The sequence below is a fragment of the Terrapene carolina genome, unplaced genomic scaffold (genome assembly GCF_002925995.2).
Source record: "Terrapene carolina triunguis isolate 2854851 unplaced genomic scaffold, T_m_triunguis-2.0 Scaffold232, whole genome shotgun sequence".
Lineage (NCBI taxonomy): Eukaryota > Metazoa > Chordata > Testudines > Emydidae > Terrapene > Terrapene triunguis.
The window spans coordinates 2,492,273-2,519,431 of NW_020664583.1; the positions used below are offsets into that span (position 1 = coordinate 2,492,273).

The following is a 27,159-nucleotide window of genomic DNA, read 5'->3' on the forward strand; positions in this document are numbered from 1 at the left end:
TTAATACATCCCAGAATCATGTTTGCTTTTTTTGCAACAGCATCACAACCTTCCAGTTGAGGATTTAAAATTCAGTACGTGATATTCCAGAATGAAATGTCTGTCCTTCTTTTCAGCTTTGCAATGTATTGGGATGTATTAGGACCATTATCTGCCACTTGCTTTATGATCTGGAATAAATCATACCTATTAACTTCTCCATATGCGACAGCTCCAAACTTTTTGTTATGCTTGTTTGGCTAAAATTAACTAGTAGGGGTGAAAGGGAAAAAAACGATTCCCTTCCACCAGTATCTTGCAGCTTTTTCTATGAAATATGACAAGCTTGGAATCTTTTTTGTTTATTTTTCACACTTTCTACTCTTTAAATCTCTATCATGTTACTCCTAAAAGCATTTTCTAACATATTATGGGTATTACAATCTTTGCTGGATTGAAAGGTGCTTCGTTTTCTAATAAAATTTAAAGAGCCACATCATTTTAAACCTAAAAGTGGAAAGTGCCACTGTTTTCTTATACTAAATCCCTGTGATTTGATAGAGAGTAATTAGGAAATTGATTTATGTAGGGCCTGCAGGGCCATACCTTACCATGGAGTGGCAGGGGAAGTATAACCTTCTTTATATTATATTTTAAGGGAAAATTGGTTTATTGTTATGGTTCCTTCTGCTTAATTTTAAATGTATCTGGCTGTTGTGATGCAAGTATAACACTAATGAGGTGTTGTACCTTTAAGTAAAGGTCTCAGGCCTGACCTGTGTTGTGTGGGTTTCTTGTTTGTCAGGCTGGAGGCATTTTCTCATTTTCACAGTTCAGCTGAAAACAAAGGCCTCCTTATCCTTGCAGGGAGCTCTTAAGAGCTGACATCAGCCTTTTCCCAGCAGGCATCATTTCTGCCTTAAGAGTCCTTGCAGAGAGCTGGGAAGTCTGATAGCAATTTCTTTTCATGGCTTTTTTTTTTTTTTTTTTGGCCAGCTAACAAATCAAATGAGCAAATGCCCAGGGCACCAAGAGCTAAAGAGGTTGAAAAAAGTGACACTGGTCAGTTTTTTACTTCTCTGCCTTTTACTAGGAACTCTCATGTGCATAACTCTTCTCTGTATTTGCAGCATGAGGATGGTTGTGGCTGGCATTATACAGTGGGTAAAATCATTGCAGTGTAGTGACTGTAAAAATGTTTTCCATCTTAGCAAATAATAGGGACAAATCAATATATTTTGTTGTAAAATAAAGGTGTTAATTGATGATATTGGTATCTTTGGAAGGGTCATCTAGATTTTGTTTTACTGGTAAAGTTGTACATGAGTCTTACCATCTTAAAATATATTGGAGAGAGACTGTTATTTTCTCTCTGCCTGTAGATTACTCCAGTTTAAAATTTAATATTTTTATTTTGGGACTTGACCATGATAAATACGTATAAAAATTAAACAGTTTCCCCCTCTTAGTCACAATTCATTCAGATGTGCAGCATTAGGATTGTTGTGAAAATGAACTTGCATATGAAAATGTCATAGTTCTGTTGCAGCAAATTGCAGCTGTTCAGCACAATTTTGAAGATTAATCTCTTACATAAGAATTGGCTTATCATAATAAGACCAAGCTCAGGTCTTCACACTTATATTCTGCACATAAAAATACCTTCTAAAATGTTAAGTTTGAGACCAAAGCAAGAAACTTCAGAGTGCAGGAGAAGAATTGAAGAATTGTGTCATACATGGTTCATACAGCTATCTTGGATTCCTGCACTGCAGTTTGCAAGATCCCATTGGTAATCCTATGCATTTTCTCTTCTTTGTAGAGCCCTCAGTGGGAAATTACAGTGGTTTGCATATTTGCCTCCCTTTTCAACTGTTCTCAAAGCAAACTAGATTGAAGATGTCCTGATTTGCCCAGTCAGGTTACCTGGCAGTAGCTCAAAGCAAGGAATTCAAGTGAGATCCTGAATTCTACAGGGCAGGGCAGTGCTGGATCACCTGAAAGAAGGAAGTACCTCATGTTGCTCTCTAGCTATTCCTATTCCCTGCAGAAGAGAAGCATTGAGGGGCTCCACAGAGAATCATGTCCATTGTCTGTTTGATGCAGATGGCATTGTAGCTCCAAGGGGCCATTGGGAAAGAGATAAAAAGCATTAAAATGGGACGAGGGAGGCATGGGGAGCCCTAACCTTGAACTCTGGGGTTTTGTTTGGTGTTTAAAAATATTTTTAGATTGTTATTTTAGGGTGATTAACCAGAATGTAAAAAAGCAATCCAGCGTCACCAGAATTTCCTTCCTAGTGTGGGGCTGCTTTTTGAAGTGTCTTAGAACCCAACTCAGCATTTTCAAAGGGATCCTCTCAGATCTAAAATTCTCCAGGCTCTCAATGGAACTGTTACAGCATAGGTCTTATTGACTAGAAATGGTTCAACCTTTTAAAGAGGCACCAATTTGTTCAAAAGACTACATGGGAGGAACAGGGCAATTCGAAACCTAACATGCTTCCTCTCACCTCACTTCTGTATAATGCATGGAAAACCCATTAACCAGCTTTATTTTTCATGACTGCTAATGGCCTTTCAATCTCTCCCCAAAACTCTTCATCCCAAACTGCTGCCAAGAAATGCAGATTAACATTTAATGAATAAATAACAAGTCCACCTTAACTGTGGTATTGTGACTTTTAGTAGCAAAAGGCCCAGCATGTGGTCTAACGTGTTTGATCAGTAATCAAGTCACTATTGGAACCTCACAGAAGCCCAGGAAAGCATTTAAGAACATGCTTAAGTCCACCTGTATTTAGGAAATCAATCAAGCATAGGCTTAAGTGCTTCCTGAGCAGGATGCTTTCCTAAATCGGGACCAGAATTTGGTCCACCTTCTGTCATGATTCAAAATCCTGATTGAGCCAGAGACTTGATCTTTTCAAACCTTGTCTGTGTACCACAAACCTTTACTCCCTGATATTATAGGCAATGATTAGTCAGTTTGAGTCTGTTCACTTATAAACAGAATGGGTTTGTTATCCAACTCCATAGGTTGCTTTTTATTGGTGGTACTTTCCACCCCTGGAGTGCCTCCCGTGGGAAGAGCACAAAACATTGTCCAGACATTAGTCCTTTGTCCCACAACTGCCTGGTGAAGTAGGGAAGTAGTATTCCCATGGTACAGATGAGCAAACACAAATACAAAAAATAATTGACTTGCTTATGGTCACAGGGAAGTCTGTGGTAAGGTTGGGAATAGAACTCAGGGTCTTCTGGCTTCTAGCATTGGAGAAGTTATCCCATATCTACATTGTGGTGAATTTTAGAGCCACCAATATATATCAGAGCCTGATAGCTAACCAAGAGGCAAGGAAAGAACCAGTACATATTCAAAAACATACTCTAGGTGTATATTATAAGCATATGAAAACACAAAGGTTTTGCATATTTGTTTCTCTTATTTTCATTTAACCATTTTCCCAGATGTTTCCTGCTGTTTGACAGATGTACCATTTACTAGAAGGTTGCACTCTTGAGAATTAGAATGTTATGGACACGGTTGCTATAGACAATGACTCTTTAAGGGCAGGATTTGGAATAAAAACTTACATTAACTTCTGGTTGAATAAGTAAATTTTTCTCCCCAGACTAAAAATGCTAGACTGGACAATCTCCTTTCATTTTCCTCTCATACTGTAATCTGCTACAAAAACATGCTAACTGGCTTTAACTCATTCCTTCCAAATTACTAAGTGCTGACTTCCAATAAATGGTATTATTTCTTAGTGCTGAAAGGTGAAAGAAAAGTGTTGCTTTGGCTGTTTCTAAGAGTCTATGATCCATCTTTACAATTCCGATAACCACTTTAAAGCATTTCCAGCAATGAATGTCCCCCCGCCCCCTTTAGTACCTAATCTGAAACTGGATACTCAGAAATTAAGAGAGAAAATCAACATACACAGAGGGCAATTTAATCTATTACTTCTAGCACCACTAGTCTTATTTTTGAGGTTTCCAAAGAACATTAACTTTGGGAGGAAAGCTGAGATTTTTTTACATGTCTTATCTGGCCACCCTTTAGAAACCCGAGAGTCAGCTTCCTGAATAATAATGCCTTGAAGTCTGCTGTTTTGTTTCTTCAGAAGCCAGGAGGGTTCCTGCAGTGAACTTCACTAACGAACTTCCTATCCTTTGTATTCCTTTTAAAAAAAAATGTAGAAACAAGTTTAAACAAACCTAATGCCTCGTAATAACAAAAACATACGTGTCTTTTGTCTATGAGGCACATTTGTGTTGATGCATTTAATAATTATGCAAGAACTTAATTGTAAATAAATCCTCCAGTAATGTGTTAAACTTTCCCAAGAACTGTGTAGGGAATGTTTTATTTTCAACATGTGGGCAGACCTACGTACCTTGCACCACAGCTTTCCTGGGAGGACTCTTATTCTGACAAGGCTTCTGCCTGCCCAGCTTTTTTGTGCAGGAGACTGCTGCCAAGTTTGTGAGGCCCAAGGCTTTCTTGTGGGAGGACGCTGGGCTGTCTTCATGCTCTTTGGCAATGATTAAAGTGAGGTTAGTACCAAAAAACCCTTTCATTTTATTCCCTGATCCTTGCTTTTTCAAACCAGATGGCAACCCCATATTTTCAGCTGTACTTAATTTAAGCCGTGAGGCAGCAAGTGCTCTGCAGAGGTAGAGAGTCAATTAGTTGCTCAGGAGGGCCAGAAGTGACTTCCTTCCCAACTGCACATCAGACCCATATTGCTAACACTGTAGTTTGCTTTACAGAGAGACCAGGGCAGTAATTGCAGCATTCAGTTGTTGATAACCAGTCCAGCTGGTGTTATAAGGGTTAATGTATACAGAGACCATTGTTTCGTTAATTAATTGGAAGTAACAGTTTCAGGTTAAGCCTGACATGTTAGTGCCATTCACGATTATCATGTGACAGTCTACAGACAGTAATCTTAAAGAGGTTGCTGATTTAGTAGTACACTGTGCTTTTCTTTTGAGCCATTATTTTGCCAACATTTCCTCCAAAGGGTGTGGGTATGTTTTTAGTTTAGTATTTATCCTTAAAGAAAATTACAAGGGAAATAAAAGGACTTTGCAACAGTTGAAGTCTAAAGGTTCTGACCTCAATTATTTGATCACTTTTCTCAGTGGAAATTTTGCTTGAATTCTGTTCTTTGTAGTTGCTTCAGTGCAGAATAGTTTAGAGAGATACCAGCTCCCATACTACTTGATCAAAATTGAACCGTCCTTTATATTTCCTACTGTGCTGTAAGTGAATTCTGCAACTTAGAGTCCTCTCATTCCCTCATGTAAATTATAGTTTCTAAAATGCAGTAGACACTATTATATGCATAGGAAACTTGCATTCCTGCATACCAAATTTGCTTATTATTCAGGAATAATGTTCAGGAATTGGATTACACTTGCCCGTTTCATCAGCTATTGAGTAGCTGTGTTTGCTTGCATTGGTTTGGGAGTTGAGTACAGAATACCTGTGATAAATAATGGGATATGTGTGATTAACTCTGTGTACCTTGATAAAAACTTTTCCCAAACTGTCTGGGGAAAGTCTCAGAATGAGAAAACAGAGCACACATTAATGATTGCTTCAGGTATTTTTTAATGTGGCACAGATGTACGGTTACTGTTAGTAATGGAGGAGTCAAATATTAAAGTGAAGTTAAAGTTAATTCATGTGTTCCTGCCACAATCCTGTCCTTGGAGTCATTGTCTATAGAAACTGTGTCCATAGCCTGAATGTGTAAGCTGTATGTGCACAACTTATTACTTGTTTGTTTTACTATAAGGCCTGGTCTACACTAACACCCCAATTCGATCTAAGGTACGCAACTTCAGCTACGTGAATAACGTAGCTGAAGTCGACATACCTTAGTTCGAATTTACCGCGGTTCAGACGCGGTCCACACGCGGCAGGCAGGCTCCCCCGTCGACTCCGCGGTACTCCTCTCGCTGAGGTGGAGTACCGCAGTCGACGGCGGGTACTTCCTGGTTCGAATTATCGCGTCCAGACCAGACGCGATAAATCGAACCCGGAAGTTCGATTGCCAGCCGTCGAACTACCGCGGTAGTGTAGACATACCCTTAGTAGTGAAAAGGCATGAAATTTCCTGAATCATATTGTCACAGGCTGCCAGTCAAAAACATTTTCAGCATTCATATGGATTATCATATTTTACTCAAAACTAAAATCCAAGCAATGAAAAGAAATTGATCACTTAATAAACACTTTTTGTTTTTGCTGGAGTTCTGCTATTCTGACCAAGAAGCTTATGAAACTCAGAGGTTTCTCTATTAAGACATTTGTTGTGGGGTTGAGACATCCTTTGCTACTACGCCATGTGAGCACTAAACACAGAATACTCTGCCAGTGTGGCTACTGCAGGTATGAGTATGGTGACCAATTTGCTTTTTCTTTTTTAATGTTTACTTACATCGTTGCTGTGGAGAGTCTTACAAAATCCAGACAAAGCCTTTTTGTGTTACTGAATGTTTCCATAGCCCTTCAGTAATTCAGTTTTCATTTGCAGTCACATATAACAATTAGCCTAGTATATGAGGTAAAAAAGAATCTTTTACTCTCATGTTTGGTTCTGTATCAGTGTGATCCATATGGTCTTTCAGTTTCTAGTTTTGGAATAAATGTGTGGTCTTAATATTGAACAGATTTTATCACACTTTAGGAAAAGCTTATTCTTTATTTTATGAGATGGCCAGAGAGAGCTCATAGGCTACAGAACCAGTTGCTTTTAAAAATACATTTTAGTATATAGCTTGTTCTTTTAGGACAATCTTTTAAATCTCTGTCCATAAGGCATGCATACTTTCTGAGCTGTCTCTTGTTCACACCAACTACTGCTACTCGCACATCTGGTGAATAGAGATTGTACCTGCTAAGAAGTGGATAGTTCAGAGCTATTTTTCTGTGTTGTAAGAACTGTCAGTTTTAGGTGGAGATAAGAATCGCTATAATCTACCGCCAATAAATTGTGCGCAGTTTTACCACATTTAGTACTTCAAAGGCAGTTAGTGGCCATGGTTTTCATACACCTGCTTTTCTCTTCATGATCAAGTTCTTGTTTAATAAATTTGCCAAGTCCTGTTTGTTGTTACCTTTTGGCCTTCCATAATATATGTTTCCACAAAGATTGGGACAAAAAAGGGCTTAGTCCCGCAGTGTTTTACCTGCTTAACGACTGAATAAACTCCCATAGACTTTAAAAGGCATTCTGTCAGCTAAGGCAGTGGGCCCATAAACTGATTAGAGCAAGCTCACTATCTCCATGCATTACATTTTTATAAGTGGTTGTGTAAGGGTTAACAATGGATGTATTAGAGAAATTTTAGATCAAACTAGTGTAACTAAGGCTATGTCTACACTAGCGAGCTTACAGCGGAGCAGCTGTACCAATGCAAGATCGCTTGTGTAGCTGCTCTATGCCGACAGGAGAGAGCTCTCCCATCAACATAATTAAACCTCCTCCAACGAGCGGAGGTAGCTATGTCAGCGGGAGAGTGTCTCCCACCGAAATAGCGCTGTCCACACCAGCGCTTCTGCCAGTGTAACTTTTATATTGGTATGGGGTTGGTTTTTTTCACACCCTTGAGTGACATAAGTTATACTGACAAAGGTGCTAGTGTAGACATAGCCTAAGAAAATATTAATGAGAGAAATAATCACTGTTTTTGGTGTCCATTAACAGCATTGTACAGATTTCCATTCTCCGGCTTCATCAGTAGCAGCTTACCACACCAGGGTTCCCAGCACCTCTAGAACAGATTAACATACCTCCTGTCTTGGCAATGTGGAGCTCAAACTCATGCAGCTAATTTTACTGCAGTCAGATACAGCACTGCTGTGTGTATTTTATATGTAAACTTGCTTCCTTGGATTGGCCAACAGTTTTCTCTGTGTGATCACAAGGTGTTTTACAGTAATTTCCAGTGACTTGGGGTAAAATGTCTGTTGCATGAGCCAAGAGTAAGACTTCAAAAGGATTTTAACATGGCTGAATTATGAAAGACTGCCCATAATCCAGCACATGACTGGTAGCATGCAAGAGGAAATACCTGCTGAAGGTATTTGTGAGGCATTGCATTTGTGTACAGATGAATCATTTTACAGCTGTTACTGGGGAACAATCCAGTACCCCTCAGAGCTTCTAACTGCTGTTCTGCCTCTCGTTACTCTTCCTGCGTGCCACTTGCACATTCAGATTTTCTTCCCTTGTAGAGTTAGACAAACACCTGTCAGGGATGGTCTAGATAATACTTAGTCCTGCCATGAGTGCAGGGGACTGGAGTAGATGAACTCTCGAGGTCCCTTCCAGCCCTACGATTCATGTGATAACTAGAAATTTCAGGCAAAACTTCATCCCCATCCTTCTTTATAATACTTTGCCCTTCTATAGATCATTCTTGCCAAGCCATCCAAAGCACTTTATAGACATTAATGAATTAAACCTCAGTACATACCTAAGAGGCTGGTATAATTTTATATATGAAGAAACTGAGGCACAGAGCGAGTAAGTGACTTGCCCATTGGGAGGACATTCTGTTGAGCACCTTCATACATGCACTAGTCTGGCGTGTGCTCAGGAAGCCATCACTTGAGCACAACCGTCCTGGCAACTGGTGCCCTGCCTCTAAACTTGTGTTGTCTCAGGCAGGGCACTAATTGTTGAGTGCCTCCAACAGCATCTGTTCAGAAGTCTATGGCAACTGGATATTAATGGTGATTGTTGTATCGTTTGTCTCTGAGTCCAAAATGGAACCATGTTCTCTTGGCTCTCGGTCCGCTCCAATAACTTCATGTCTATGCTACTGCCTCCAGTGCTTATATTGATTTTGAACAGAAGAATTCTGTTTGAATATATGTAATATTAACTACCTTTTAAAAATAGCTCTTCTGTAATATTCAAACATGAATGCAGCTGATGTGTCTTTCGTAAAGACAGAGTATATAGCTTCCTTTCTCTTCAGATGTTTGTTTTATTTAACTCTGATGCTTTTGAAATGTTCAGCCCTTCTGCCCTCTGTTTTTTGGACTTTCCACATTGCAGAAAATCTTGCTTTGTACATTTTTCTAGTTTACTGCACACACTCGGGGCAAACTGCAGGTGCTGCCATCCTTCGAACAGTAGCTTAAAGCAGTGGAGAGGATGCAGAACCAGACCAAATTTTAGCTTTTTTCCAGAAATGGGCCCTCAATTACAGACCATTTCACAGCAAATTAGGATAAGGAAACCACTTGTGTAATGTCTCAGGATAGATGACCAGGAAGTGTTTCTCTTCATTGTGGTTGGCCAGAAATTAGCAGAAGTTTCTTCAAGGTTTAAGATTAATTCTCCTGGCTTAGAGAGATGAAAGTCATGGCCAACTGTTGACTTCCATCTGGATGCAGTCTAAGTAACAGGTTTATGGGTATGGGTATGGGTATGGGTACTCTCCTGGAGAGGTGCTACATTTCAGGAAGCCATCTGCAACTGTCACAATGACCTATTCTATTCAGACACTTTTCCTCACTGATGTGATGATACTGAAATGCCATGCGATGGTACCATTCTTGGTTAAGGAAGTGATCAAGATTCAAACCATAGCTGCTTTTTGGTCCCCTTTTTATAGTGGAAAGAGGGCAGGACACCTCTACAACATCAAATTCTATTCAAGGCCTAAAACTAAATCCTCTTGCAAACTCTTCTGTTACCTTTTGAATGAGTAGACTGGGAGCTTCCTTTCAAGATAGACTCTCTGTCAAGATAGACTTTTTAATTGCAGTTACTTCAGCAAACCTGGTAGCGCTCATCATTTCTGAAGCTCTTTCCAAATTAATTTTGGCGTAATACTGTAATGTTATGGTGTGTGGATATGTGTATGTCCTAGAGAATCTCTAGCCACACCCTACAAGAATCAACAGAAAGCAAAATAATTTAATCAACTAGTGAGACATAGTGCTTTACTTACTGTATATGGGAATGTTAGTACATGTAGCAAAGCATCCATTTAAAACCTTTGTCAATCTATCAGCATTTACTGAAGAGGATCAGGCCCAAAAGAAACAATATTTCCTATGGAGAAATTGGAGTTGGGATCCAGGATTGTCTCTATTGATTTATTGTACCTTAGATTTGTATTTCAGCTTCTGTGCATTCTGCATTTCTTACATACTTTCTTTATTAATAGTAACTTATCACAAATAGGTAGCTCCTCATTCCTCCTGAAAGTGTTTTCTTATGGCACAGATTGCCACCATTTGAAAATCTCTCTACTGTTTTTTACAACTCATGGTAATCTCTCCTGTTTTTCCTTTGAAATTATTCCCAAAGGAGATTAGGTTTGCATCTAAGTATCCAATCGGACATCATAATTTCAAACAGCTAATGAGCTGTTTGTTTCAATGAATAGATAAGAATAACCTGAAATAGCCACTGCATTACAGGATGTCTAAGTAATATGAAAATACATGACAGAAAACATTCACTTCTCAGTATTTTCACACTCCATATTTACATAGAGATTCACTGTTCACTAAAATGACATCCAATGGCAACAACACAGGAAAAGTGTGTTAAGTACAAGTAATAGAGGGTAGAAACCATAAAATTCTGATACAGTAAAAAGGACACATCCATCTTCCACAAACTTTCATTAATCCTTACCTCATCTTTTTTGTATTCCATATTTTGTTTCTGGCTCAGTTCACTAATGTAATGGTCAAATCTCCAAAGTGAATTTGACATTCAAGATAGGAAAAATCTGATTGGCAGTCTAAGATAATCAAAGTTCTAGTCTGGAAAAGTAACATTTAATTATTGACTGCTGGACAAACTTCTAGCCAGCCCCTAAAAATCCTAGGTGCCTTTTATTGAGTGGTGTTTCCAGCTACAAATGAAATTGAGCCACCTGCCTCTTTCCTTATAAACGGTTTTGAATTGGAGAAGAAATGGAAAATTTGCTGGCTACAGTTAAAGTCCATCTTAGTATCCATTTGAGCCACAAACTGCACTTCTGGAAGAGTACACCAGCATAAACTCACTCTCCGAAAATGTGGCAAGAGGCACAACTGCCACAATGGTGCTACAAGAAAACGGTTGTGGAAGATCAGTAGTTAGTTTCGGGTTGGATGCGTTGGGCAGTATAGAACAGGATTTGCAGATTTTCCCCAAGGGAAGAATGTACAACAAAAATTACATGGTTCGCTAACAAAATAAAATGAGACAATCTATACCCTTCTCCAAAAACCAATCTGATGTTCAGATTCTGTGGGGTAGTGATCCTTTCAAAAAAAACCACAAATTCCTAGACTGCTGTAAATTGCCTGCGTTTTAGGGTTGACTACTAAGCTGTGAAATGAAATAACAGGGAAGAATAAAGATATTTAGAATTAAGGGGGAAAAAATCTTTGCAGCATGATAGGGAAAACAGGAATGTGTATGGGCACTAGCCATTCAAAGTATTCAGGCACAAAGAATGTTTGTTTATATTAGCTAATTGTAGTGGTACTTCTGATAATTAGGTTGGCATTTAAAGTGCAACTTATCTCATTTTTCTTTTAATTACAGGCTCTTAATTAGCGAGGAGCAATGTTACACTTTCCTCCCCCAGTTTTATTCATTAGTGAAATGGCATTGAGGTGCTCCTTTCCTCACCTGGCTATGTTTTAGGTGAAGTATGTAAATAGGTATATTTTGCAGAGGGTGGGGGGAATACAAGCTGTATTAATAATACTGTGGAAAGATATTTTCTACCAGTTGATCAGAATTCCTTCAATAATGTTTAACAAAAGCAATTGAGTTCTTTCAACCCTCAAAAGATTTTGTGTGCAGCAGTAACCATTGAAATGTCAACATTTGTGCAGCATTACTACAGAGTTACAATAGTTTCTCTTTTCTAACAGTGGTAATGTCATGTGATGTTGTAATTGGTAGTAAATGCTGACTCTTTAATGGCAATCCCTGTATGTTAGCAATTTGACTATCAAAGAAAGATGTTGAAACTTCCTGTCAAAACATTAATATAATGTTTGAGTCTTGTGTCAAGGTATAGACATTAGTTTACTTTTAGCCATAGAATGCATAGTGTGTGTATACGGAAGAACATCTTGGAAAGTAAATTAAAAAGCTGTGTGTAAGTGGAAACTTGTTCTCTCTACATGTGCCATATACTTTTATAGTACAACCATTTCAAGTAAAAACTTTTTCTGCCAAAGGGATTCTGGGACATTTGTGATTTCTCCAGTTGGAGATACAGTAACATTTTGGCATCCATTCCTTAAGAAACTGCATGCTGGAAGTCAGTGTAAGCAAAGCTGTCCCCTTCACTGGGCCTCTCTTTTCCCTTTTCCTTAAACAGTTGGCAGAGTTAGTCTTTTCCTCTAGGATGGGTGTGAATTACCACAGTTCTGTGCCAGTACACAGAGCAGCAGCGTTTAAAGGTTATACAACTCAAAAATCGTTGAGAACAATGTGGGGTAACTACCTTTGAACTGCTTAACGCACAGGACTGAAACATTGCTTTCAATTAGCAAACATTATTTAGAACCAAATTGAAGCAGACTTTCATCTAACAGTCAGGATGTGTGTGGTTTTGGTATGACATCCATCTAAGCACATGATGCTTGGTAAGCACTGGAGCCTTGGTTATGATTCACTGGGGAGAAACATGGAAAACAATGTCTGTTTTTAAGCACTGGGAAAAAGGACTGAAGATTTGAGCAATGTATAATTTTAGTAAAATTATACCGGAAAGCAGATAGGTTTCAGGGTGAGGGTGCTCTCTCTTAATGATGTAACAACCCATTCTGTCACTGAAATTTACACACAGCAGGGCAAGATCCTCAGCTTGGGTAAATCAGAGTTGCTCCATTGTAGTCAGTGATGCTACACTGATACCAGCTGAGGATTTGGCCCATAATGATTTTGGAAGGGGTGGAGAGGCTTGGAGACAGTGAGGGATTCTGTGCTTGGTCAATTAAATAGTGTCATTCATAGACTATGTATTACAAATTTTTAGCTTTCAAAAGTAGCCAGCAATTACCTCTAATATTTTTCTGGCTTAATGTTTGACCTCTGAAGATGCATCTCCTTACTAGTTTAAGAAGCTTGGATATACAGAACTACTTCATTTTGGTGAAATACAATTATCTTCGGACATGGAAGCAATTCTGATGGCCCCTTTGGCCAGAGCATAAAATATCTAAATAAGAATAGAGCAGTTTTCCAAAACATAATTTAAATGGGAGTAAAAAAAATAATCAAAAGTAATAAATACAATATTCATTGAATACTGTTTTCATGCAAGTTACTAGAATAATTTTCATACTATTCATGTAAACATTGCTTGTAAGCAACAACAAAACAGCTATTTCCTGTATAAGATGCTTCTGCCTGTGCTACTAAACTTTACAAATAAAGTGAAATTTAAGTTTCCAAATTTTGAAACAACTTTGAGTTACCAGTAATGAGACTATCAAGCCCGTTTTCTTTCTAGTCTCATAACTGTAAGTGTTTTAAGTTGCACAAATATATTGTCAATGCAATTTTTTCAAAATATGTATATTTAAAATTAGATAATAGTAATGTGAAGGAGTTTGATGCATTCCCTGTACTAATATCAATAAAGCTAATCTTGTATTCAGATCAAGTATATGAACAGTCATCATACCAGTGGAATCTAAGAGATCTATATGGTTAGATAGTTTTTTGTGTTTTTGGCCATAGGTTTAATGTAAAGTTGTTAAAACTTAGTGTTAATCAAGATCTGAAGAAATCTTTGTGTGAAGAATGGGAATTGTGTAGTGACTAAACCTAAAAAGAAAAAATATTTCCAAAGACTGTTAAACAAGAGAGTTGTGAGCGCAAGCACTAGTGACAATTTTGGGGGTATTGATCTCTGTAGAGGAGATAGAAGGAGCACTGAATAAGATGAAGAATGGTAAGGCAGCTGCCAAAGACAAGATAACTGTTAATAAGATCAAGCAGTTGGAGATATTGAAATAAAGCAGTTTCACAGATTACTGTGTGTTTTCTGGGATCAAGCTAGGATACCAGTTGACTGGAGAATGGGATTGATTGTGCTTCTTTAGAAGGGAAAGGGTGGTGCAAATGATTCAAACGCCTATCGGGGCATCACCTTGATAAGTCAGCCTCTGAAAATCCTTGAGAGAGTTTTGAAGGCCAAGGTTGAGGTTCAAGGAGGAGGAGAATATAGGAGAGGAACAACATGGCTTTAGGAAGTGAAGGAGTACTAATATTTGCCATGAGACAGAAGTTTGATAGAATGATAAATGGAGGGCATAACTGCTATGTAACATTAATTGATCTTGCAAAAGCATTTGACTTGGTTCCATGGGAGCTGGTGTTTAGAGTATTGAGATGGATGGGAGGGGACTACAAGTAGAGATGATTGAGGAACTGTATCAAGGTTCGAGAGCTAAGGTGGTAGGTACCAATACATGGAATTTCCGAGGGTTTTGAGGTACAGTGGCATTGTGACAAGGCAGTGTGCTCAGTCAGCTTCTCTTCATTTTAGTTATGGAGTTAATTTGTAGGAAAACCGAGCCTGTGGAGATGCAAAGAAAACAAATGTATGCTGACAATCTGGCCTTGATGGCTGAAAAGAGGAATTGCTAAATATGATATCAAAATGGGCATCTGTGTTTTTAAAGATCATGGTTTAAAGGCAGACATACACAAAAACTGAAGTTATGCAAGTAGGGAAGGTGGTAGAAGACCTGTTGATTGAAGTTTCAGGAAAGAAGCTGAATCAGAAGAATGAATTTGTTCGCTTGGGAAGTATTCTTAGTGCCATCGTAGAGCGATCTGGAGAACTGAAATTGAGCATGGGTGGCAATGAAAAAGGTGGCAAGAGTACTGTTGGACTGGCAATTAAGTAACAAACTGAAAAGAAAAGTGTATGCTGTGTGTGTTTGTCCCTGCTTACTCTATGGTTTGGAAACAGTTGGTCTTAAGGACATGGAAGAAAAGAAGATTCAGGTAGTAGAAAATAACATATCAAGGAGAATGGCAGACAAGCAGAGAGTAAATAGTGCACATAAAAGAAATTGAGCGGTGGGAGAGATGAAATTGGGACTCAGTGATAGGCTGGTGAGCACAGTTTGAGGTGAGCTGGACGTGCGATAAGGATGGGAGAAGAATGACCAACAAAGCGGGCGGAAGAAGACAGCAAGAACGGACATGAAGGACCAAGGATATGATGGAAAGACTTTATCAAGAGAAGTCTGAGGAGAATAGACTGGAACTCCAAGACCTATGAACCCATACCATGGACTAGAAGGAGCAGCAAAGAATCATGGTCACCTCTGAACCCGTGGGAAAAGGAGTTGAGAAGAGAAGTGAAATGAAGAATTTAGTATTAATTTTAATCCTGGGAGTACTGAAATGGAAGTATACCCTAGCCTGTGTAGTGCTCTTGTGTTACTAGTCTGGGTGGTACTGTAAAGATCTGTGCTCGGCTCAAACAAAAATGGTGAATTTCCTCTGTAAAACTAGAAGTACCAAACATTTCTCATTGTTGTCAGTGCTGGATAGATTTTCATGTGAATTACTTAAGAAAAGGATTTTTAAATACAATGGGCCAAAACATCCCCTGCCCAGAGGGGATCATCCTCACAGTGTGAAAAGGGGTTGTGGTACACAGAGGGGCATGGGGCATGGCTTTCCTCTCTGTCTGGATAGCCCAATATTCTCAGGCCCAGTCTCTGTGCTGCTGTTTCTTGCTCCTCATAGTTCCCCATCCCCCATAAATCCTGCTTGACAGCAAGGCTCATTCTGGAGCCATGCTATCTACCAATTTCTCACCATTTATGGCTGTGCATTACCTCTCTGCCCAAGAGGGGTAGAAGGAGTGGAGCAGGTGCAGACACTTAAAGGAGCAGAATTTAACTCCCACAGGAATTTCCTATGGAAATTGTGTAGGGTTGTTATCCACATATAACGGATGCTCCCAATTCCATCCCCACCTTTCCTATTTCTCCCCCAAGCCTCATCATAGGGAGGGATAATGCCACCTTGGTTTTGCTACCTTTCCTCACTTGAAGTGGTATTTTCCACTACATACTTACCCTCCAAGTCTGCAGCCTATGGCCCACCACCTCTGGCTCAGTTTTTCTGTTGGAATCCTATATAAACGGATATAAAGTTCTATAGAAACATACAGACAGGAAATTATATACGTTACATGTGTTTGTTTGCATTTAAGCTTTATATAAAATGAATAGAAATATATATGCTATTTGAGTCACATGTAAATGTATGGAAAAACCTGACATTTTTGAGTTTCCTATAACTGGTCAAGCTTTGCCATTTTGATCAGCAAATGCAATTTTCTGGCATCAAAATCCCAAACATTGGGCAAAATTGTGAACCTACAGTTCCATTTTCACAGCAGAAACAGCTCTTTGGGGTGAAGAGACTTTTGCCTTTGAGAATTGATGTGTCTTCATTACACAGACCAATAAAATCTGAGGGATATAATATTGTGTTCTCTTCAGCCATTGAAAATCTGAATTTATCAGCAGGAAGAATTTGGTTTTGTACCAAGCAATGCTAATACTTTAAACTGTACTAAACCATATAGGTTTCAGTTGTGACCATACACCCAAGTGTAGCCTTTCTGGTTTGCAGCTGTGCATGGTGGTATGCTGCAGCAGGAAAAATTATCCCTCTCTGTTGGCATCTATCACTAGATATTTTCCTTAAATTTGAAAATAATGTAGGGCCAAATTCTGTTTACATTGATCACATAAGTAATTCCACTGGCTTAATTTCACTGGTTCAAAGGGACTATTTTATGTGAGCAAGGCAATTAGAGTTTAGTTAGACTTAATTTGTTCTTAAGAATGTAATGTAATTTAATTTAATGATTTATTGACCAGGCCATTTCATTGCTGTTGTCCAGGTTTAACTCATTACGCTGATATATTTTTTTTTATTTTATCTTTTTTTTAACAAAAAACCTCAGTAAATGGAGACTTTCTATAAGGTTTAGTGTTTACACTTTTCAGACAAAAGGAAAGATTGTAGCTTGTTTGTGTTGTGCACTCAGTGGTCATTTTCAATACTGTATTTTAAGAGCTGTTTACTGTACTTTAAATATAGAAACTGTTGTGCTTCCCATCCAGTCTCTACTCACACCAGTCATTAGCTCAGTATAATGCAATCCGAAACTTCTTTCTTTAGAATGCTGATATTGCAGACTGTGTCTTGTGTACTGAAATGTTACTAGGCTGGCAAAGCCATAGAGCAAAGCACACAAGCACAAACCTGTAAGAATACATTTCCCAGTGTGTTGTGTACTGCTTTCTATAGTGAGATCTCTTAAATGTCTGGTTATAAGGGCAGCAATAACCGGTTGCTCCTTTCCACTGTGTCCGAATGCAATGAAGAAAATTGGTGCTGAAGTCGCTAATCATATTCTCACCAGGAATCCCATTCTTTCATGGAAAAAGTACAACAGCCTTTTTCAACAAAACTAGGCCCTAGAGCCAATATCTAGTGTCATCATCAATCACAGTTAGGTCAGTATTAGGGTGACCAGATAGCAACTGTAAAAAACAGGATGGGGTGGGGGAGGGGTAATAGGCGCCTATATAAGAAAAGTCCCAATAAACGGGACTGTCCCTATAAAAATGGGACATCTGGTCATCCTAGGTCAGTATAAATACAGAAAGTTTAGAAGGAAAAAAAAATCTTTCATTTCTTAACAGAATGGATGCTACAGTCCATTAAGAGGTGGCTGATTACCCTTCTCACTCTCTTCCCCACCTCCTGGTCCCTCCTATATTTTAAATGTTATATGTTAAATATTCATCCAATGGAGCAATCAGCCATCTTTTACTGGCACACGTGAACAAAAGGTAGCCATGGTTTAGAACAATAATGTAAATCTAAGTGTAGTTTTGATTCTGAATGATATGGAGAAGTAGGCATCAAAGCAGAGTTATTAAATACCGCTATACAAACTAAAATATAAAAAAACCTATATAAAAACAGGTAGAGGGGTAAATTAAGTAAAGATAACTAAATTATGTTACACTCACATAAACTTTGCATTTTTATTTCTATTAGATTTTGTGTAAGAAGGATGGCTAAATTGCTGTTAGCGGGTCTCAGTATTCCTTATTTGCATCTGTTTACAGTTATGTGGGATTTTAACTTTCAATTTCTCAATTGTTAGCTTCCCTTTTCCTGCTAGCTCTAACAGTACCAGATCTCTAGAAGGTGAAGTAGCTTCTTGTACTGGTTAGTTGTTTCAGTATTGAATAGTATTGCTGACATCTTGATTTTGGCATAATCTCACCATTATGGAAAAAGCTGTTTTCTCTCCTTCCCTACCCCTCGCAGCCCCAACCCTCCAGTCATACCAGCATTTCTGCAAAGTCTCTCTTGTGTATTATTTTGTTATGATGGGGTAAGACAAAGCTTTTAAATGGATTTATTTAATAAGTATCCGTGTTGAAAATTTGGCAGGCTTGTTCCATAAAGTCTGCTCTTGCTCTAAGTTTTTCTCCTGCCTTTTCATAAAGCCACTTTTTTCTTCTAACTCTTCTCTTTCATCCCTGGTGTGAACTTGATGTGCCAGAACCACAGTATGGGGCTTTTGATAAAGTTTTTAACCTTTAAAATACTGATTTTTCCAGAATGCCAATCAAACAAATGCTTATGTGGATGTGTGATTATATCCTAATGCATGTCGTAATTCATCAAGTTGAAAGCGCAATTCTCTCTCTCATATTAGTTTCCTTTTGAATGGTTTGTCTGTTTATTCATCCCCCCGATGAATAGCAAATATACATCTATTAAGCAAAAGAATATACAAAATAATTTATTTTTAAAGTGCAATAAATGTTGAAGTCTTAATTATGTGAGTGAATCTGTTGAGGAGACGGTTCACCAGTTGGTTGTAATTAATCTTCTATGGGAATTGCTCTTGCTAATTAAAGAAACCTGGTGAAAGAAAATACAACCATTTGAGACAGAAATAAACAATGGATTCTGCTCTTTAAATGTTCCATGTTTCAACAATCCCACTGCCTTCAGTGGAGTTACTTCTGATGTTCATTAGGTCGCCCTAATGGCAGCATGTAGAGTACTGACACTGCATACCCAGCTAGCACAGGTATAGATTGCAGTGTGGATGGTGAGGCACTGCTTAGGCGAGTAAAGTGCCCTACATGCCTGAATCTCCAGGATATATATACCGTACATGGCTCTCTACACACACAACCAGTGTCTGCTATTGTTTTTAGCAGTATAGTGTCCCACTGCAGGAGCATTTCCCCACTGCAGAGAAAGGCAGCGGGGAAAGGCTCCGGCAGTTCCACCCTGCCAGAGCCTTTCCTTGCTGCAGAGAAGCTGCTTCAGGGGAGCTGCTGGAGCCTTTCACTGCTGCATGTAGCTACAAACATCATGCTTGTGCTCTACACACCACCATAAATGTAGACATAACCTTAGATCAGTGGTTTCCAAACTTGTTCCGCCACTTGTGCAGGAAAAGCCCCTGGCGGGCCGGGCTGGGCCGGTTTGTGTACCTGTCGCGCCCGCTCCCAGTAGCCGCGGTTCGCTGCTCCAGGCCAATGGGAGCTGCTGGAAGCGGCGCGGGCCGAGGGATGTACTGGCCACCACTTCCAGCAGCTCCCATTGGCCTGGAACAGCGAACACAAACCGGCCCGTTCCGCCAGGGGCTTTCCCTGCACAAGCGGCGGAACAAGTTTGGGAACCACTGCCTTAGATTAATACATGTACTTCCCATACACTTCAGCATTGCTTAAGGAAAGCTATTGCTATGAGGGTGGGGAGGGGGAGAGGAAAGTAGAGTAGACTTTATAGGATTCTAAATTGGGAGGTTTCTGGCCTTAAAGTATGATCTGTAGCCAGAATATGGCTCAATTCTTAAAGCATTAAATAAGTATCAGGAAATCTAGGGGGATATGCGACACTATCTCCTGACAGGGCTTGAAAGCATAAATCACTCTTTAATAAAAGTGTGTGTTTTACAGGAGATGGTGGGATGGACAGGGGATGGGTTGATCTATTTTATACCTTATCGCGAAGAATTGAGCAGCACACGTCTCTTCGTGTTTTTGAAAAGGCCTCTGTCTTGCAAATGTCATTTCAGCTGCATAGGAGTGCAGGGCACTTCCCCAGAGTTGTGTTGTGGTTTTATGAAATGGTGGTAACAAAATAATTGACTGCCGTTTTCTTTTTAAACTGCTAGAAACAAGCCTGCCAATGGGGATTATCGAAAGGAGCACAGAGACAGGAGTCGCAGTCCAATAGAACGGGCTGCTGCCCCAACAATGAGCCTTCATGCCAATCACATGTATGCCTCAATCCCAAGCTTGACCATGGATCAACCTCTAGCACTGACCAAAACCAGCATGGATGCAACACGAACAGTCAGCATCACGCCTGCGCTGACGTCTGTGGAACGGCAGCAGGTACTTGTCTTCTAGATTGATAAGACTCTCTGGGTTGTTGTAGGAAACCTTGCTTACACACATTGATGACTTCCCAGACATAAGCAGAGTATGTTATGAATTACAATAGGTAATTCATAGGCGATAATACTGTTCAGGCAAAACATGGCTGGTTGTGGGTTTTTTTGTTTTTGTTTTTTAAAGTTTCACAGTTAATTTTGTTAAGATTCAATGTGTTTCATGACAGAAATGGCTGGCTGTTTGAATGCAAATAGCTTTCCTAAACTCTCTTCCACTCACCCACATATTTTATGTTTTGATAAGCTTGTAAGTGCATGTGTTTGAATTAGAGATGCAAACTTATTGTGAGATCTGATTCACTCTGTTCAAATAATAGTTTGGGGGGCTCCTAATAGCCTCAGATAAAACTGATCAACTCAAAAGCACTAAGGGCACTCAGCTCTCTTTGAGGATGCCTATGTGCCTTTGAAAATCTCTCTCTGCTGTGACTATATTGAAGAGGGGAAGGAAAGGAAAGAAACATGAAAAGAAGAGGAAGAGGCTGTAATAACCTACAACTCTGTAACCCAATGAGATACAGATCGCTGAAAGGCTCTTCTCATCACTGAATTAAAGCCCCACCCTAAATGCAGAAAGTCATTGAACAAATTTAGTCAGTGTGAAAAGGTTTGTGTGTGGAACTAATGACGCCATCTTCTCTGTACGTAGTATGTTGTGCCACTGTCTGATAGTGTTCCCTAACTGTATTGAAGATGTCTCTTTCTCCTCCATAATGGCTTCACTTTCCAACCCACGCCACATAAAGGAGAAGGCATGAAGCAGGTAGGTCATGCAGTGGCACACACTCGTACAAGCATGCCATCTTGGGAGCAACAACTTCTTTTAAAGAATCTCTGCATTGTGAAGAGAGGTGGTTTTTCATGCATGCTACATAATAATCCCTCTCTTTTATGTGTCAAAGCCACTTTCACCCCAACACCATAGTCCTTCTCACAAGTGGGAATCAACAGCCTCTATCTTGTTCAGCCAATGACTTATTAAAAGTTGTACCTTAGTGAGTTGTGGCTAGCTGCAGCATGGGAACATAAGCTGGCACATGTATCCAGCCATTCCTTGCTCCCCTATCATGATTTATTGCAAAGAGTAAATCCATATATGTGGATGAATCTTTCAGTGGGGAAAATTTCCACTACAACTTGCAAATAATCTTTTGGCTAGATGACCAGCTCATATTTTATGGTCGGTGCAGTGGTTTTTCCCCACCAGTTCATTTTCCCTTCTCCCTTTTGTAGACTGAGCACTACAGTTCTTTCTCTACAGCTCTTGTGCATGCATCCAGCCTTTTAAAGTCTTGCTGTGTGGAAATGGCCTGACTGGCCCTAGGATTGCTGCTATCTTGCATAACTCAATGTGCAGATTCTACAGCTATTGTTCTATGTACAACAGTTCTTCTCTGCCTCTTAACAGTTTGTTCAGTGATGACAGAGAAGGAAGGGACAGGCTTCCATTGACGATACTGGTGGTCTTTGATAATATCACTCTTGTTTCTCAACCTGGCAGCCAGCACTGACATACTCTGCTGTTTCTTAGGAGGTGTTTGTACTGGACTATACCCTAACAGCCTGGCCAGATTTTTGTTTTGTTTTGTTATCTTTGACATTTTGAGCTTAGTTGCAATCTAGTGTCTTGGGGAAATGGGATGGTGAGGCGAGTCCTTGCTAAGATTACAGTGTAGAAATTGTGCAAGAAAGAAAATGTGTATGGAAAATAGCAATAGGAGGCTGTGGCTTGATTATGCCTTAACTGAGTTCATACAACAGTAATACATGCTCACGTTTCTGTATCTGCTTCTGTGTCTAATGTGGCTATAGAAAAACTGGTTTTGGCCAGTGTAGTTCAGCAATTGTAGTCACTATGTTACTAATTCCTCTGTACCTCTCATTTTAATATATTCACAGTGGTAATAGGCAGTGCTAGCACAGGCATTCTTGTGAAGTCTGGAGAAAGATGCAGAAAGAAAACTCATTCACCCATAAATCCATTCATAAACTCAAGTAGCCCTATACAGATTTGTGTGCATATGTATAAAATAGGTTTTTTTGGAGAAATATCATCTTAGGCAAGGTGAAGAAACACAGTACTGCCAACTATGCAGCATGTAAAATGAAATCTGTGTCCACTGTGCCTTGCGTAAAAAGGAATCAAGTAATTGAAGCATTTTCCCCCTTTGCTTACTTTAAGTATATTTGACTTTGCTATCAATGCAGTAGGATGTGAATGGACATTTTAGCTCATTATGTCTGGAAAAATAGTGAAAAAAATCATATTACTTTGCTTTATGTAGCTGGCATTTGACTTACTTTGATCTTGCAGTGAAATGAAATCTCTGTTCAATGTGCCTAAGCTGAACATATGTTAAACAATGAAAGCCATTCCCTCCCCTGGTATTTCTCTTTTCCATTGACTTCGTGTTGAGGATAGGTTTACTACATTTTGCAGATTGACTGCAGTGAATTGAGAATGAGGCATAAAATTAAAATTATTTGCCAACTGCGCTGATTCAGGCAAGCCAGGTCATGTGCTACAGAGATGCAAAATGAACTCACATAATAAAATATACCAAACGTTTTAAGCAAAAATATTTTAGTGTGTGTGTTTTCCATCACCCCTCTCTTCAGGCAGCCACCTAGAGAAACCAGGACCATTCCTTTGCATAAGCCCCCTTCCTCCCCCCCCACCTGAATGTTAAACTGAAATGACTCAGTATCTCAGAAATGTACCAGTTTAAAGTTTTTAATAATAGTGTTACTAGGGTTGCCAAGTGACTGAACAGTTTTGGGAAGTGGAAAAAGGGTGTTGCTTATGAGGCAGTGCTGGAAAGCCACGGCAGCAGAAGAGGTATAGCTTCTTGAGCCAGAGTAACTTTTCTGAGCCATTTTGATCTATTTCTGTTCCACTGTTTTCAGGACTCCGATATTGCTTGGTGTTTTTTTCCTACTCTTCATGCTTTACATCAATATGGGGAGTAAAGCACGGGATTGAGAATTCATGACTCTGGGCGAGTAATTTAGCTGCTCTTATTGCCTCAGTTTCTTCAACTATAAAAGTTAGGTTACCTAACTAATAGGGTTAACCTATTAATAATGTTTGCAAAGTACTTCAAGTTCTTTAGAAGGAAGATACTGTGGAAGCTTTACAGCAGCTAATAAAATTCTCTCTAGTGTGGTATTGACATTCAGTTCTGCACTGTCACACCAATGTGAGATCAAGAATTTGTGTTTTGATTATTTTTAAGTGTTGACATGCAGTCCTGAAAGAGGAGAGCTTGACTCTTTTAAAAGGATAGAGACCATAGAATATCAGGGTTGGAAGGGACTTCAGGAGGTCATCTAGTCCAACCCCCCGCTCAAAGCAGGACCAATCCCCAGACAGATTTTTGCCCCAGATCCCTAAATCACCCCCTCAAGGATTGAACTCATAACCCTGGGTTTAGCAGGCCAGTGCTCAAACCACTGAGCTATCCCGCCCCTCTGATATGAGAAGCCTTTGTATTTTACTTAACGAGATAGTTAAAATTAGTACATCTGCTGTGAAGGGAGGTAGGTCAAATTCTACTGCATGCACAGTCATTTTTATGAAGTAATTTTATTGTTTATTGGGATATTTAGACCTTGTCTTTACAAATGTTTTACAAAAGAAAACATTTCAGGTTTTGTTCTAATATTGCAGTATCATGTACAGAATGGGATTTGCTGTGTGGCCTATTATTTTGGTTTTAATTTACTATATTGAATTAGATATTTTAGGGATTACTTGTAGCCAGAGAACACTCTCTTCTCTTACATAATAAAATGTATTTGCTCACAGCTGACAGATCCCCCCCAAGATTATTTCAGTTAATGTATGCTTTGAGATAGCATTGTTTGTTCCTGTGACCTTGTTGAATAACAATTCTGTTCTTTTTCCTCTCAGAACCGTCCATCTGTAATCACATGTGCCTCTGCAAACACCCGTAACTGTAACCTCTCCCATTGCCCCATCGCCCACAGTAGCTGTGGTTCAGCCATGCAAGCCAGTTACAGAAGACCATCTAGCAGTAAGTTATGCTTCACCTTTTCTCTCCTCTCTTGGGGCTTTGAGCCTCAGCATTCCTAGATGGCCAAATTATCCAACCCTGTTTTAAAACTTCACCATTTGTACTGAATAAAAGGCAGGGCTTGGGAGCTATGGCTTATTGTATCTTGCTAGTGACTCAATAGTATGAATGAGGTGGCCCTTCAGCTACAGTCAACTATTTGGAAGGGCTTTTTATTGTGATCGCTTTCCATCCTTCTAATATAGAATTATGGGGTTCTGTGTTTATTGCTAATTTCTGTATCAAAATGAAAACAAGTTTTTTCTATTATCTCTACAAACTCTGCCTGGGCTCAGAGAGCCACGCTGAGTTCTCGCCATTCCACAGTGGTGTTGCAGAAATGTAACTGATTGGAAATTGGTAGACAATTCCGTTGATGTGCAAGATGGAACAAAATCCAGCTCGCTCCCTCTTAGTTGTGTTGGAGCTGCAGAGCTAGCAGGAATAAAAAGCAGTAAAAATATGGGGCCTTGTGTTGCAATCAGATTTGTACGGGCAGTCCCTTGTGCAAGTGCAGAGCACCATTAAAGGAGTTATTTTGTGCCTCAAGTCAGTGCTTGAGTAAGAAGGTGCCATTTCTAAATAGTTATTTATCAAATAGTGGCAATGGAGCAGGGGCACTCTTTGGCAAAGGTTTTAAAAACAAGAATAATCAATAACAAGCAGCAAATGGAGGTGGGCATTAAATCCTAAACCTCCTTCTAACCCTTCTTTTCATGCCCTGTAAGCTGTCTAGGGCAGTGATCTGTTTGTAAAGCAGCGTGCATGCTTAGGGAGCCTTCCTTGCCCTCCACTCACTTTGTGCAGTACAAGCTTCCCAAGCCCTCCCCTTACTGCACCGTGGAATGATTATGTTTCTGCTGTGGTCACAGGCCTTTGCAACTACAGAAGGCAGGTTTCACTCCTCATTGATGATGCTGGATGTACTCTCAAGCTTCCTCTTTGTGTATAAATGCAGAAAGGAAGCTACATTCTTTACTTGGCACTCTAAACATTACCCCAGCATAGGTTTCTACTTTCAGTTCAATTAGAACAGGGATGGGCAAACTACGGCCTGCCAGCTGATTTAATCCGGCCCTCGAGCTCCCGCTGGGAAGTTGGGTCAGTGGCTACTCTGTGTGCACCTGCCATGGCTCCAGGAAGCAGCGGCATGTCCCTTCTCCGGCTCTTATGTTTGGGGGCAGCCAGGGGCCTCTGTGTGCTGCCCCCGCCCCAAGTGCCTCCCCCCAGCTCCCATTGGCCGGGAACTGTGGCCAGTGGGAGCTACAGGGGCGGTGCCTGCGGACGGGACAGCGTGCAGAGCTGCCAGGCCGCATAGGAGCCAGAGGAGGGACGTGCCGCTGCTTCCGGGAGCTGCTTGAGGTAAGCGCAGCCCAGAGCCTGCACTCCTGAGGCCCCCGCCCTCCGAACCCCTCGGTCCCAGCCTGGAGCACCCTCCTATACCCCAAAGACCTCATCCCTAGGTCCACACCTCCAGCCAGAGCCCGCCCCTCTTCCCCCCACAACTGAATGCCCTGAACTCCTCATTTCTGGCCCTAACCCCAGCCAGAGCCCTCATTCCCTCCTGTATCCCAACCCCAATTTCGTGAGCATTCATGGCCCACCATACAATTTCCATACCCAGAAGTGGCCCTCGGGCAAAAAGTTTCCTCACCCCGAATTAAAACTTTTGTTTAAATCCTTCAAATGTTCTGTTAGCGGTGTGAGCTTGCTCCACTTCACCCATCCTCCTTTGAGGTTAAAAAGGAAACATAAATGCCATGCTCTCTAGATGGCTCTCTTTATCCCCCTGTTCTCATCTTAAACAGTGTTTCTTAAACATAATAGGTAATATTTTTAAAAGCAGCTAAGTTCCAATTTCAAAAGTGATTTCTTAGGTATAGTTAAAGTGGTACAACTGTGAATGCCGTTATACCAGCATGAAAGTACATCTACCTATATAGATATTCCTAGATAAGCATTGGAATAACTATAGCAGTAGAAGCACCTTTATAGGGGCATGGGGTCTTTCTTAACCGAAATAGTTATAGTGGTACGGATGTAGACCAGGCCTTAATTACTGTTGAAAACAGGACTCAGGAAGAACCTAAGTTACTGAAGGGGCTTTTGAAAATTTTACCCAATATAAATACTGTACATAGCAAACACCTGAATATGCATGGCCCTCTGAGATATTAGTTTCATTTCAGGACAGGTTTAAGAAGAAAGATAAGAAATAATTAGGGTTGTCAATTAATCACAATTAATTGCACTTATAACAATAGAATACCCATTGAAATTTATTAAATATTTTTGGATGTTTTTCTACATTTTCAATATTGATTTCATTTACAACACAGAATACAAAGTGCACAGTGCCCATTTTTTATTACAAATATGTACTGTAAAAATGATAAACAAAAGAAATAGTATTTTTCAATTCACCTCATACAAGTACTGTAGTGCAATCTCTTTATCGTGAAAGTGTAACTTACAAATGCAGATTTGTATTTATTTATTTTTGGTTACATAACTGCACTCAAAAACAAAACAGTGTAAAACTTTAGAGGCTATAGTCCACTCAC

The 27,159-nt window shown here is 39.8% G+C and overlaps 1 protein-coding gene across 2 annotated transcripts in view; it reads left to right on the forward strand.

The window, feature by feature from the left end:
- The window catches only part of VGLL4 (vestigial like family member 4), a 139,294-nt gene that overhangs the window by 109,327 nt on the left and 2,808 nt on the right, over positions 1-27,159 (forward strand). For both annotated transcript variants that reach the window (XM_024211969.3, XM_024211968.3), the window contains 2 exons: positions 20,238-20,460; positions 24,433-24,556. In XM_024211969.3, coding sequence (XP_024067737.1) covers positions 20,238-20,460; positions 24,433-24,556 — 347 coding nt within the window. The remainder of the gene's footprint in view (positions 1-20,237; positions 20,461-24,432; positions 24,557-27,159) is intronic.